At 33.4% G+C, this 15739-nt stretch overlaps 2 protein-coding genes across 2 annotated transcripts; one reads left to right on the top strand and one right to left on the bottom strand.

Moving 5' to 3' along the window:
- The first annotated feature begins 943 nt into the window (after positions 1-943).
- On the top strand, positions 944-7487 carry LOC132058815 (phosphoribosylglycinamide formyltransferase, chloroplastic). The gene is made up of 5 exons (XM_059451175.1): positions 944-1428; positions 2824-2935; positions 3973-4149; positions 6496-6622; positions 7054-7487. Exons 1-5 carry the CDS (start codon positions 1077-1079, stop codon positions 7165-7167), a joined length of 882 nt encoding a protein of 293 aa, XP_059307158.1. The 5' UTR covers positions 944-1076; the 3' UTR covers positions 7168-7487.
- A 2206-nt stretch (positions 7488-9693) lies between these two features.
- Positions 9694-12068, bottom strand: LOC132058814 (large ribosomal subunit protein eL6-like). Its single transcript, XM_059451174.1, has 2 exons — positions 11490-12068; positions 9694-10002 (listed from the first exon to the last, which is right to left on the bottom strand). Exons 1-2 carry the CDS (start codon positions 12021-12023, stop codon positions 9847-9849), a joined length of 690 nt encoding a protein of 229 aa, XP_059307157.1. The 5' UTR covers positions 12024-12068; the 3' UTR covers positions 9694-9846.
- Between the last annotated feature and the right edge of the window lie 3671 nt (positions 12069-15739).

Raw genomic sequence — 15739 nt, 5'->3', positions numbered from 1 at the left:
AAAAATATAGTCAAAATATATGAAAAATATATAATTTTTTTCAACGAAACGGAATAAGTAATATTGAACGAATAATAAAAAATACAATTAAAATATAGCCAAAATATAGTCATAATTGAGGCTAACAACATTTTTTCCCTTTTTTTTTTCTTTTCTTATAGTCAATATATGTATATATTAGTCAACGAAATGCAAATAAATAATAATCAAAATATAATTAAAAATATAGCCTATATATGAAAAACACCAATCCAAAGTGGCCGCACCATAAGTTAAATACACGGTGCCGTACTTACCTTTTTGCCGTTTAGATTTGTCTGCCGCCAATGAGTAAAAGAGATAAACAAGTGCAAATTTCAATGGAAGCTCAAATTTTATCTTTTAAACTTTCCTTCAGCATACCCACCACTTCACCAATTCAAAAACCCAAAAACCCATTCTTTCATGTTTTACACAACCCATTAAATAATAATCTTACCCTTAAATCCGGCTCTCCAAACAAGTACGAAACCCCATTTTTCTTTTAGTCTTAAGAGCTAAAATTTAAATAGATATATGGAGTAATTGTTTGCAAAGAATGGAAAAGGTTATTTTACAGTGAATAAAGAACTTAAAAAAAGAAATTTAGTTTTTGTATCTGGTGGTGGTTTAAATTTCAGGATAACAATTTAAAGTGAAGCTACACTTGAATAAATTAACTAGGGACTATTCATTTGGAGATGTTTCACTGTTTTTTAAAATTTTACCAATAAAGATGTGTTTGGCGTAGTAATTTTTTATTTTTTATTGAAATGTAGTTGTATTGATTCTGAAAAAAGTGAATTTTTTTTTTAAAAAATAAGTTTTTTTGTTTTTAAAATTCTGGTTTAAATTATCTTTAAGATTTTCAGAAAAAAGCTCTGAGCTTTAAGAGATTATTAGGTCCCTTTTTTTCTCTTCTTTTCAAGAGTATATATTTTGCAAATAAATACAGAATATTTCCCTCTCCTTTACTACCTTGGCCGCACCACCACTTCCCGCCGCCGTACACCGCCGTTCACCGCCGTCTGCCGCCAACTCAAATAGTGCAAATTTCAATGGAAGCTCAAAGTTTGTCTTTTAAACTTTCCTTCAGCATACCCACTACTTCACCAATTCAAAAACCCAAAAACCCATTCTTTCATATTTTACACAACCCATTAAATAATAATCTTACCCTTAAAGGCTCTTTCTTGCAACCCCATTTTTCTTTTTCTCCTAAAATTTTACAGTGTAGTAATTGTTTGCAAAGAATGGAAAAAGAAGTTATTACAGTGAATAAAGAACTTAAAAAGAAGAAATTGGCAGTTTTTGTATCTGGTGGTGGTTCAAATTTCAGGTCAATTTATGAAGCTACACTTGAAGGGATTGTTCATGGAGAGGTAGCTGTTTTAGTTACTAATAAACATGGATTGCATAATATTTTTTCAGTTTATTTCAAGATTTATTTTTTAGTTGTCTTTTGGGTATTAGAATTTTGGTAAAGTCTGAGCTTGTATTATTAATGCCATGGTTTACTTGAGATTATGTTTTAGATATTAGCACTTTAGGGCTCGTTTGGTACGAGGGATAAATAATCCCGGGATTGTAGTATTATTTTTATCCCACGCTGAGGTGGGATCTCTCCTACTATAAGAATAGTACTGAATAGGGAGCATTAGGCATGCTAGCATCATTTTTTAGACGATTTGATTTGTTGTATTAAAGAACATGGATTGCATAATTTCTAAATATTACTGTTTAGGGTGTATTAGAATAGGAACAGTACTTGTATTATTAATGCCATGGTTTACTTTGTATAAGAATAGTACTTAATATTTAAGTACTAAACATTGTACTAAATTTTAGTACCAGCATTATTCTACCTAATACGCCCTACCAAACGACCCCTTAGTGTAGGTCATATGCTTTTTCTTGGGGTGGTTTGGCCTTTGAGAGATTATACGTTTAGAAAATATAGAAAAACTTTTAATACTTCTTACTTAAATTTGCATAATGTTGGCATGAAATGAGTTTAAATGGAGTAACGTGATCAATGAGGATTCATATAGCCGACCCCAACTTGTTTGGGACTCTGGCATAATTGTTGTTATTGTTATTATTGTATTTCAAGATTATATATTGTTGGCTTTTAGGTCCCCTCCTATTTGAGATTTTAGCAAAGCTTTGAGCTTTAGAGAAAACTTGTATATGTAGTCTATTTGTATTGCAATTTTCTTGATTAATTTTCCAAGGAATGAAATTTCTATTCGTAGTTTTTACTTCAGGCTTCATCTGCATTCTTTCTTCCTGAAATTTATTATTCTTAGGTTCACTAATAGTTTGCATGTTGAAGCTAGTGTGACTTCATGAATATGTATGCTGCGTTGAAACTGAAATCACGTTGGCGACGAACTTTGTCTTTCCTCACTGATGATGAGAAGTTTTGATGATACAATATCAGCTTAATAGGTTCTTGGTGGAAGCGTTTTGAAATTTCAGAGATTTCTGTTTCAATAAAAGTTTCCTTATGCTATTATGATTTTCCTTTGTAATTCGAATAGCTTTATGAGAGCTTATATGTGGATTGCTCCAATGTTATTTGGTGGAACCATACCTCTTACTCATGGTTTTCAAGTGCTTATGTATCCTATTGCATTTGGTACAGTTGATATTTTGAGGAATTACTCAGGAATGACACTAAAGCTTTTGAACTGTCTAAATCTCACATTTAGCCCATTTTATACCTGAAGATATGCGTATTCAATTGTCTTCTCCTAGTTGCCATTCATCTTTTCATTTAGATTCTTTTGTAATGAAATGCAGATTGTGGAGGTGCTAAGTATGCAAGGGAGCAAGGCATCCCTGTTATTTTGTTTCCTAAAGCAAAGAATTCATCCGAGGGTTTATCAGAGGAGGATCTTGTGGGTTCTCTAAGGTTTTGTCGTTTCTATCCATGTCTCTTCTATTGACCTGACTAGAGTGGTTAAGTAGTTTTTCCAAAAAGAATACTCTTCCCTAAAATTATGCCATGATGCAATCGGTTCCCCTTCTCCGTGTCTTTACTTCTCCTTCTGGATAACTAGCAGAAGAAAAATGGTACTCCCTACATCCAATTTATGTGACGCTATTTCCTTTTTAGTCAGTCCCAAAAAGAATGGCACCTTTCTATGTTTAGTAACAAGTTAATTTAAAACTTCCCATTTTAACTCATGATTTCTAGCCACACAAATATATCTATAGCTTATATTAGACCACAAGTCTGTGTCTAGTCAAATACCTTCACATAAATTGGTGGGACGGAGGGAGTGTCTGAATAGGAAGAAATTTACTTGTACTGCTACTTTTTGCTGAGGGTTGACTTTTGATATATTATGAGTACAAAAGATATGTTGTTTAAGTTCTTTGTCCTCAATCTGGTAATGCTTTTGATGTTCTGAAGCTGCACATCTGTCAAAAATTCCTGTCTTCCGCAGTTGCATTACCATATTTAGTTTTGTCACCCATTTTGCTGTTGTACTTCTGCTCCCCAGCAAACTATTTTAAAAATTTCACCTATTTTCGACACTAATTCTGCCTATTTGAAACTTGAGAGTTATTCTGTTAAGCGCTTCTCTTTTTGCTCACCTTTCTTTAGTTTGGTCTTACTTCTCATTTGCCCTTGGTTTCTTCTACATGGAGAAAAAAGACTATTACCGAAGAAATGGGAAATTAAATGTGAACAAAGCATGTAAATCGTGATAAACGTCTATAATTTCTTGCTTATCTTCTCTCTTATCTCTGTATGGATACTTTTCATACTTATTAGTCATCCAAATGAGGATGGATAAATCATCTAAAGTGGGACATGAATAATCTTATATCTTCATATTCTTTACCATTTATCAGTTTCAAAAAAATATTCTTTGCCAGTTATCTTTTTTTTTTAATTGGTAAGTTACCGGTTATCTTATACTAACATTTTTTTTTTTACAGAGCCCACAACATCGACTTCATTCTTTTAGCCGGGTACTTAAAGCTTATTCCTACTGAGTTGGTCCGAGCATTTCCAAGATCAATATTTAATATTCATCCGTCACTTCTTCCAGCTTTTGGAGGCAAAGGCTACTACGGCTTAAAGGTGCATAAAGCAGTCATAGCTTCTGGTGCTAGGTATGTGTTGTGTTTGCTATCAAAATGGAATTATTCTTGTTAATCAAATATCTCCCTGTTCCTTAGCTTCAGTTGTTGTTAGGTTCAAACCTAAAGACACTCTGCCATGATAAATAGAAAGTAAAGAAACACTGTCATGTGGACCGAAAGAGTCGATGTCAAGCACCATTTTCTATCCTTTGTCTTTAAACTATCACGTCCTTGAGTTTATTCACTAGGCCTGGACGGCCTAATAATCCAGCGTTTTTGAAAGCAAAAAGTGGAAAAAGCGACGATGTCCATGGGGCTTGTGTGAAAAACAAGAAGTGAAGTGCCATTTATGAAAAATTTAAAAATATCATACATATAAGAATTTAGATCTATAATAATCAAATTTCAATTGAAATAACTAGTTCCAATATCCAATTACAATAATGCCGATGTGAATCCTACTCAAATTTGAGATTTAAAGAACCGGCCGTTTCTTGTTTGATCACGTTGTGCATCATTTTCTGAAGCGCACCCTTTGGCCATGAAGCAATGAACCTTTGCTTCACATCGCTTTATTGCTTTAAGCAAGGAAACAATAGTCCTTAACTTGATATTTTCCTTTTTTTGTTTTTTTTAATGCCAGTGGAGAGAGAGATTATTTATCTGTATAATGAGGATTATACTGTACTATAAATCTGGCCCTTATGAGACTTCCGTTATTCTAAAGAGAAAGATGTTGGATTGATGTGAATTTTCAGTTTCATGAGCTTAAGCGCTCATTCCTTGTTAATTAACTATTTTTCTAATCTGAATAATGCATTAACTGTACCAGATTATAAGCTGTCTGTATATAGTTGGACTTATTATTTCCGTTGATGATTTCCAGTTATTAACAGAGGCAGGTTCAGATGCAGGGTTTAGAGTTAAAGGTTGGGTGCGGCTTACTTTAGACAAGCACAGATACATTTTAAAAACTTTCAGTTATAGTTTTGTATAATACAGTTTATTTATTTTAGGTAAAGTTTATAGATTTATATAATACAATCCGAAAGCAGCCACACCGCTGCTCATAATGTGGATCACCCTTCGTTGCTAGCTCCAACTTCAGAGTATCATGCTATTCAAGTCAGTCATTGAAGACACTAAAAAGGGAGATGTTAGAAGCCGGTTGTTCTTATCGTTCCCTTCGATCAATTTAATATATTGCCTGGGAGTAGGGGTAGCAAAATGGTTTAAAAGAACAAGTAACCATCCAATCTGATTCATTAGATATGGGTTGGATAACCGACTTTTAGAAATGGATCAAATATGGATATTATCCATATTATCCTCTAAAAAAATGTTTATCCAGATGGATAATATTGATATCCATATTATCAATGCCCATTTGTGTGCGTGTTATTTTTCATGAGTTCTTGCTTTCTTGGAATCTAAGCTTATTTTGGCTTTGATGGGTGGGTGGATATTAAATCCGTTTTTTGTTTAACCCGTTTTCGACCCGCAAATACCCAATCCGACCCGCCCGTTTGCCACAACTACCTGGGAGTGAACTCCCAAAATCCAAAGAGTAAAGCGAATGCAAGTGGAAAGACACTGAAGTTTTTCGTGTAAAATACAAATAAGTATGATACTACTAGATCATTCTTGGAATCGCTGCATAAGGGGAATGAGATCATGAGTTTTATTTGAATTCATTGGTCAAAAATACAAGTCTAAAGAGGGTATGTGTTTTACTGTCCAATAGTGATCTTGCGAACATCCAGCTTTAGCTGTTCGCTTGCAAGAGGCAAAACCAAATTGCGTGCTTGAGTGAAGAGTTAAATACTCGATGTGACTTTTTCTTCCTCTATAAGGTAGATATCAATAGTCTTAACCCAACACTTTTGGGGTTGGAAGTATCTACATCCGTTTCTATTAAATATCAGCGAAATGTGATGTAGGAACATCTTTTAGATCTTATCAGATAAATGTTGAGGATTCACATTCTCCAAGTGAACCATTTCTAAGCTGGTTTTTGCTATGCAGATTTACACTCCAATTTTGAGTTGAGAGCCCTTACTCCATTATCCCGGAATTCCCAGTGAATTTTCATAAATTGTTAAAGACAACTCTTATCATCATTTAAGCAAGAATTGGTGATTAACTATTTGCTTGACTGTTCGCTGATATTGTCACTTCTGACCTAGTTGCTGCATATTTTCAGTTTAAACTGACCACCCTTTTAAAGAATTAAGCACCTAACCTTGTTCACAGGTTTAGTTTTCCCTGTGTTTAGTGCTTTATATCCTCATTTTAGCTCCTATATGTATGTCTACTGGTTTCAAGTTCCAAGCATAAGTAATTCATTTTTTCTGCATGTTCTTTGCTATTATGTAGGTATTCTGGTCCAACAATCCATCATGTTGATGAGCATTATGACACCGGACGTATTCTTGCTCAAGGGGTTGTGCCTGTGCTAGCTAATGACACAGCAGAAACACTTGCTGCAAGGGTTCTTCAGGAGGTCATTAATTTCTTTTACACATTTCTTGTTATCGCAATCAAGTTGGACATTTCATGTTGCACTGATAAAGTAAACCTGTGGTCACAGTTCTCAATCTTTGATCCCCCCTCTTTTTGGATCGTTACCTTATGTTCCACTTCCAGTTCCTATGTTAGTAGGAGGGGGATGCAGCCAAAATTTTCAATGCATATGTGCTTTTCAGTGTTTTAATGCAAGGATAGCCAAATTTTTTTTCCCAATCTATACATCTATTCAGCAAATGAGTAGGATTCCTGTTTGTTATCATGTATGGTTTTAGAATGATGGTTTTTCTTTACAATATGGATACTTGAGCAGCCCATTTACTTCCTTTTTGTCATCTCTTGTTTGATTGCTTGTCCATTGCTCTCTATTTGCCCTACAATTGAAGCACTAACATTCTTGCTTAGCAGGAGCATAAAATATACGTGAAAGTAGCGGCAGCATTATGTGAAGAGAGAATCGTATGGCGCCAAGATGGTGTCCCTCTTATCCGGAGCAAAGAAGATCCCGATCACTACAAGTAGCAAAATGCTTAATAAACGAAGCCGGAGATCAGTAACCTGCGTGTTAAGTTACTAAGATGCTAACATAATTTTGGCATGGATGCCTCGTGGAAGGCGTACCAACATCCTTAATTGTTCGACTGACCGATATACGATAAAAATTTTGCATTCTTAATGATGTAGATGGATATTATACGTCTATAACTTTTGTACCAATATGTTTGGCAACTTTTTATGTTTTCATCTTATGAAAGAAATAGCTTGTTGTTCCTTGACATTGCTGGATATTAAATCAGGGTTGCAAACCTGGACTTTATGAAGATATCATGTTGTGAAGCGGATCAATTGAGTTATATGATGTTTCTCATCTTATTCATCATATTCTTCTGAGATGGTTAAGCGGATGTTCCTAACAAACTAACGGATGCAAAAAAATGTATCTTTCACAGACGACACATTTATCATTTAAGCAACCATACTTAAGTAATATATACTCACTTTGATTTTAATTGTTAAGGTTAATGCTCGGTGTTGTGTGGCAATTGCTCCCGACATTGCCATATAGCTTAGTTTGTTAGCAAATTGTCTAAAAAGAAAAACGTTAAAGTATGAAAAAGGAGATCCTTTTTGACAAATAAAAAAATAAAAAGAATACACTTTCAGTCCGTAACAAATAAAGAAGGAAAGGAGAAGAAGTAAACAAAATATTAGAGAGCTACAATATCCTCATTTTAATTATATCTAAATGTCACGAATACCTTCTCCTTTTTAACTAAGCAATTTTTCTTTCACATGTTTTCCAACCACTAGCTATAGTTTAATATATTGCTTCTTTTAGCAGTGGCTACCCTGCCTCATATATTTTGATTTACACCTAAACAACAATATACCCAGTATAGTCCCACCGGGTAGGGTTTGGGAATGGTAGAACATACACAAACCTGACCTCTACCGGGTAGGGTCTGGGAATGGTAGAACATACACAAACCTGACCTCTAGCTTGTAAACCTGAGATATTCCAATAAATCAGTTTTCAACCTAATCATATTTCACCACTTCACAAATTTAGTATGGTAAACTACTGAATACTTCTAAGAACTTTCAAATAAGAATGGTTGACCTGTTGTTCTATTTCCTTATTGGTAGTCGAACCGAACTTAAAGAGTTTTTGAATTAAAGAAAAAGGAGAAGCAGGGAAGGGGAGAAAGGCACTTCTAATAGAAGGATGATGAGAAAAACGTGTTTAGATTATTATATATATAAAAACTGTGTTTAATCATTGATGTTATAAGAATTACATTTGATTATTCGAGTAATCGGAAGTAGTTATAATTAACAAAACTGGTTGTCAAGAACATGTGACTTAACCAGGTAATAACAAAGCATAAGTCGCTAGAGAATAAACTTTCACGCCAAAACATCAGACTTATCAAGATGATAGAAGAGTTCATCATTAAGGATGTCATTGATACACAGCTTTCCTGTTTCATCCCTTTGAATTTCATATTCGAAGTTCCGATCGATTCAACATATGTATTAGTTTCAAAGGATCCATAATAGAGGGGCTGAAGATCGATTTACCTTCAATGCAACCTTTACTACTAACATTTGATGCAATTGAAAGGACCATAATAGAATGAAGAGATTCCAATAGAGGGGCTGAAGATCAATTTACCATACCAAAAGGTCAAAATTCAATTATCCTACATAACATAACACTCCCATTTGGAGCCTCAATAATACTGATAGCTTAGGTGATAAAAAATCAGATTGTGTTCAAATCTTACTGCCGTTTATGATTTAACATATAAATATATGATGGATCCGCAACGTAGGCTTCACAGAAAAAGGTAGAGCACACCTTCAGAAAAAGGTAGAGCCCCCCCCCCCCCCCCACCTTCATATAGGCTATACTATATCTTGTCCGCATTAAGGGTAATAGTAAGAACACACTACAACCAAACGTGATTAGTAACTTGCATTGCTAGTATTGAGCAAAAGTCATACTATCGCATTCCAAGATAACCAAAAACAGCGTGTTTATACATCGCATAAAGAAGAGAACGTAACAGATTTGTGATAGTGCATGACTCGAATGCGTTGTGAGCACCTATGGACGTAAATGGAACACAAAGCAGTTAGCCTAAAAAGTTGCATTAGTTGATTGATCTTAGAGAAGGGCCTCTTAGAAAGGCTAAATCATATGCCATTTCCCTCCCTCATCCAACAACCTAATATGCTAAACCAGTAATGACACGCGATTCAAAACTGTCATGCAAAAATGCAAGTAGTTCAGTAAGCAGATATAGTGAGCACTCAGAAAACAGCACAAAGAAGTTTGGTAAGCAGATATGCTGACAGAGAAGAACCGTCCAGTTAACTTTCTCCGATAAAATCTATTTGTATTGCTACAGCCACCTTGGCAGTCAAGACCAAGAGTAGTCAATTTCACCTTTCTCTTAGTACATGCAGCTTTCAATTAACAAACCATTGAGCTCAAGATTCAAGTTTTATAACACAATAGTAGTACTAGTACTAGAATAAAAGTAGAGCAAAACTCACATTGCATATCCCAACTCGAGCTGTTTATAAGCAACAAAATCTTCAATACAAAGACTAAACGCAGGTCCAAAACAAAACATAAACCAAAATAGATCTAACAAAATCAATTTCATCAAGAGTTGTTTTAATTTATCTGGCTTAAAAGACAAGCTCGTGGGGTTTCATTCCCGACTTGAGCGAGAACCTAGCCGACAAATAAGCCTTCAATTCGGGAACAGACTCGATGGCCTTGATCAATGCTGCATCCACAGCTTTCTGGTCATCCTTCTTTTCCTGAGGAAGCACATTCTTCTCCTACAAAACACCAAACAGAAAAAGATCAAAATAAGAACAAAAACAATGCCTATGAATCTTCACAGACAGACTACGTTTCTCCAATTAACTATAATTTTAAACAAAAAAAGACATTTTTCTGGTAATAAAAGGTAATAGTGTAAATTAAAAAGCAATGTTACAGAGTATGGGTCATGTTGGACCAACAGATCATGCTTATGGTTCATCCTATATGGGTTAAAAATGTAAATACTACTCTCTCCAATTCATTTTATATGAAACTAATTATTCCTATATTTTGACAGTCCAACCAATCTCTTATTTGAATACAACAAACTTCCAAACTATTGAGAATGTTAATTTTCAAAAATGTTGACCTAAAAATGTAAGGTTGTAAAAAATTTAAATGGTTAATCCATAAAACAAAAAATGAGCTCTCCCCTTTTCAATGCCTATGAAACCTCAGTAACCATTTTTCACCATGTAAATTCATCAAAGGCACGCATAAGAGATCAAAACATTCACCAAAAACAATAATCCACTTCCTAATCATACAATAAACAAAAGAATATTAATCCTCAGTAACGATGTTTCTACATTTAAATGGATCTAGACCAGCATAAGAGATCAAAACATTGACCAATAACCCTGCCTAATCATAGAATAAACAAGAAAATCTATTCTTTATGCATATAAAACAAAAGAATATGAATCCTCTTTAACCATGTTTCTCCATTCAAATGCATCTAAAGCCAACAAAAGTTATCAAAACATTCACCAAAAACAATTATTCACTCTCCTAATCATACAATGAACAAAAAGATCAAATCTTTAAGCATATACCGAAAAAAAAAAAAGATCCTACCATCAGCAAAAATATTCAATCTTTACGCACCAAATGAAGAATAGATTCAATCATTAAGAATATAATGAGCAAAAAAAAAAAAATGGAAACAACCCTCTTTTTTCTAAAAACTCTTTCTTCTTTTTCTTACTTATCACTAAACCAACTAATATTCACCTTAGTTGAGGTACCAATAACATCTCTTCAAAAAACTCTCTTCTGATTCTCATTTTGACTTTTGTTATTATCAAATAATCCTAATTTATCCTTTAAACTACCTTTTTATAATAGCTCTACCCCGTACCCTACTTTTCTTGTATGTTTATCCTTCAAGTTGCTTATGTCTGGCACTATGTAACAATGGAAATGACACAATCTATCCAAACATTGTATTCATTAACACAATAAAATACAATACAATACATTATGAAACAATGTGCAACAACCATCCAAACTAGGTGTAAGCGATCAAAATTCACCAAAAACAATGATACACACAGCCTAATCATACAATAAACAAAAAGATCTAATCTTTAAGCATACAATAAACAAAAAAGATCTAATCTTTAAGCATACAATAAACAAAAGATCCACACCATAAGCACAAAATATCAAACAGATTCAATAATTAACAATAAAATGAGCAAAAAAGATCCAAACAAACCTCTTTTTTGTCTTCAAAAAACTCTCCTTCACCCTTCTTTTGTTTCTTCTCAGCTTGTTTAGCAAAATACTTATCATCAATCTTGTCACAACTAACACCACTTATATCAACCTTAGTTGAAGTACCAATAACATAAGCTTGATTAACCCTCCTTAATGGAACCCCATTAAGCTTAAATGGACCAGTAACAAGTAACAAACCAGAACTCAACTGTTTCAAGAACACAACTCTTTTACCCTTAAACCTACCAGCAAGAATAATTAAAACAGTACCAGGTGTAATACTTGCTCTAAGTTTCGTTGGTTTTGGTTTGTGTTTGTTGACAAGGGGTTTTGCCACGTCATCAGCTGGGTAGAATTTGGGTGGCTTAACAGTGGTTTGAGTAACTGCGGGTTTTTTGTCGTGTTGAGGGAATTTGCCACCGTTTTTCTTCTTGATTGCCCAAAGACCTTTTTTGTGGTACATTTTTGAACGGGAGAATTTCCCTACACCACGAATAAGGTCTGGGTTACGGAGAGATTTCTTGGCGGCCATTGCTGTGCTGCTGTGAGGTTTCTTGTTTATGATTTTGCTGAAGAAAATGAAACCCTAAACCTAGTAGGGGTTGTTTATATATGGTGTAGTGAGGGTTTGTGAGAGTGGGCCTAAATGGATTGAGAGCCCAATGTCTTTTATGGGCCGGACTAGATCAATCGGGTAATTTTTGTCCTTCGGCGCTCTAAGTAATAAAAAAAGTGATCAAAAATATACTAACATCAAAAAAATAAAATTTGGATTTATGACCTAATTTTGCAAGACAAGACTTCATATAAACTATGTCTATTCAGGCAAAGTTGCATAGAAACTATGCCTTATCCGTCTTAGTTCTGTAGAAATGAAGTTATCCTACAGGATTATCTTGGGACAAGGCATAGTTTCTATGTAACTTTCCCCGAATAGGCATAGTTTCTAGGAAATCTTGCCTTGTGTTTTTTTTTTTTTTAATCATGCTTGGGTTCGAACCCAGAATCTCTGGTTTCGTAAATCGGCGAATAAGGCTACTTTGACCCACAAATTTTTATTAAATGAGATGTAGGTACAAAAATTAAAGACTAGCGATTTGAGGAGCAAAACTTAAAGACTAGTCCATATGAAGGACAACCCGCGCAAAAAAAAAAAAAAAAAAGATTAGTCATGCTACAATTTGCTTAATAGCCGGCCAAGCTTCAATCTACTTATTTTGCAAAAGTTTTTTGGGGGATTAGAAGTTTTTGTTTGACTAATTAATTTAAGAAAATACTTTTATCAACATTAAGTTAGTTGCTTAATCAATGTTATAAAAGTATTTTTGAGAAAAAAGCTATTTTTTAGCTTTTGAAAAAACTGCTACTCAAAAATACTTACATTTTTGTTAAAAACTTGAGCAAACACTTTACTTTTTCAAAATAAACACTTTAAAAAAAAAAAATTTAAAAGATTGACCAAACAGACTATAAGTCTATAACTAGTAAGTTGGTCTTTCATTTCAATATTCAAACGTTTTGGACATTATTTTCATTTGAGGGCCTAGTATGGTGGAGTAGTGACCACATGTGGCCTGAAATCACCAAATTGACCATAAACTTGCTAACGAATTATCGTCCATCGCCAAACAATTCATTAGCTTGCCTTGTCATAATTCTGATGATGGTCGAAAGTTGGCCTTCAAATCTTAGTAGGCGTTTAGACATGTGATTTCATCTCATCTGAGATGAAATCAGCGTTTGACGTGTGATTTAAATACTCGATTTCATCTCATTTAGATGAAATCCCAAATCATCCAAAATGCGTGATTTGGGATTTGAAATCATGATTTCAAACAATATAAATATAAAATTTGATCCATACATTTATATTTTGTAAAAAAAAAAAAAAACCTATAAGTTGGTAGATATATTTACCGGTCATGTTTACAGGGAAAATGCATACTTGACGATGAAGAGATTGGGTAAATGCACCATGTGGGAGGATTATATTAAAGAGTAATCACATTACTATTCATGTTAAATTTTCCTTTTATTAAATTAAAATTTGATCAAATGATATTGTATTTTTAGAAAACCTTCAGTAGGCGTATTAATTTTATTATGAATATGATTTACTCATTTGTTAAGATTGTATAAGAATTGGAAAAATTTTGATGGTTTTCAAACTTGTAGAGGTTTTTATGTTTATAAAAAGAACTGCGAAATCCAAATTAAAAATTAAATACGATTTTAAATAAATTCATCTCAAAATTCCAAAGCTCCTTAATAATTCTGACATATCAACATAAAGTCCATTAGGTTTTCTTGTCATAAATTCTGACTAGAGCCAAAAATTGGTTACCAGATCTTGACGATTCCAACAAATCGCTATAAACTTATTGTGTAGAAACTTCAACAACATGTATTTCACGTTAAAATTGAACCAAACTAGTCTAAATCAATTCTAAATGATTCTATATTTTCTCTCACATTCTATTAACAATCCCAACAATTTTTAATGATTAGATTCATTAGATTCAAATCTTCACAATCAATAAACTCACTTTATCGGCTTCAACACTCAAGCTCAATAAAATCCAACAATAATATTTTTCAAGTTTCTTCAATCAAACTAATAAAAAGTAACAAGAATAAGTCAAACGGCCTAGAATCAATTCACTAGATAAGTATTTAACTATTTTATTTGTGATTGTCTCTATATAATTTATTTGTCAGAATAATTGTCACGACTTATATATTCCAAAAGTTAAGGACCCGTTTGCCCATGAGAATTTTTCACCTTTTTTGGAAAATCATTTCACTTTATTTGAAAATCAGCGTTTAGCCATTGAAAAACAACTACAACCTTATTTTTTTACTTTTTTTCACTTTCAGTACATTCAAACAACAAAAAATGCTTTGCAAAAATTATAACCAAACACAACTCCAACTTCAAAATTCCAAATAAAGTGAATAATATCTTATTTTCATGGCCAAACGCCGATATAGGGAGTGATACAGTCTAGAGAATTTTCTTGTTTCTTGCTATCATCACATACTAATAAGTCATTATTTAGTACGCAAATAATGGTAAATACTTACTCGCATCCGGTATTTATACGAAAATCAATTAATTTTATTTTAGCAATATTACACTGAGAATACATATATATTACTTAATTGCAGTTATCTTTCAATTGATTGTTGTAAATACCAAGTGGGGACAAATAGACATTGCAAACAATCATCCACTTTTTTTTTTTTTTTTTAATTTGCTTTTATCACCAACCTGTAGTGTAATTAGGTTTTGAACTGGACTAATATTCCTTGTTAAGAGTCTAATATCGTCATTTACTTGGGGATAAATTGAACAAATACGTTATTAGTCATCACTGCTTTACTTTTTTTTAAAAAAAATGTCTAATCACTAATGTCGTTTAATTCAAATAAAATTTGTTGCTATTAAATCCTCCAAGTTGTAAAGTGGCCATCAAGAGTCTTTTCACTAGCTAATACTTACCGTACATGTTGATTAATAGTGAAGAAGCAGCAGCAGCAGCAGCAGCAACAGGAACATATTCAGCATAATCTTAAAAGTGGGGTCTGAGAATGGTGGTGTGGTGTGAATGAAGGTAAATAGATTGTCCCCGATAGATCATAATAAAGTATTTCAAAGCAGGTTTGAAAAGGAAATACAGTAGTCAAGAAGTCATGTTGAAAATAATGAAGAAAAGAACAGTAACAACAATAAATATTACACTACCCGAAAAGTAAAGGAAATAACAGGTAATAATAAAAATCGAAGAATCAGACAACAGGAGAGTAATACTAATAATAATAATAATAATAAGGGAAACTAGACAATGCTCGCCTATCTACTAACTTTTCACCCTAATCCTAGACCTTCATATCCTCCTATCTAGGGTCATGTTCTCGGTAGCTACATATGTGCTATGTCTTGTCTAATATAACATTGTCAGCTCAGCTCAAAAATATTACAATGTAATATAATGCGATATTGTCAGCTTTGGGCGAATCTGTAATTAATTGTGCAAGAAACTAAACGAACTTAATAACAGTACACTAGCACAAGATCAACTGGTTATGAACCAGTTAACCAAAGAGGAGAAGGAAATGATGAACATGAGTAGAGAGAACATTTCTAGTAGATTGTATTGATTGAATTGATTTACAATGTGATAGAAATACATCTTATATAATCTACTAACCTCTCTACGCTAACTAACTAACCATAACTGCTTTTGG

This window comes from Lycium ferocissimum, chromosome 6 (genome assembly GCF_029784015.1).
Source record: "Lycium ferocissimum isolate CSIRO_LF1 chromosome 6, AGI_CSIRO_Lferr_CH_V1, whole genome shotgun sequence".
Lineage (NCBI taxonomy): Eukaryota > Viridiplantae > Streptophyta > Magnoliopsida > Solanales > Solanaceae > Lycium > Lycium ferocissimum.
The sequence above is the reverse complement of the archived record's forward strand: the minus strand, read 5'-3'. Positions and strand labels throughout refer to the sequence as shown.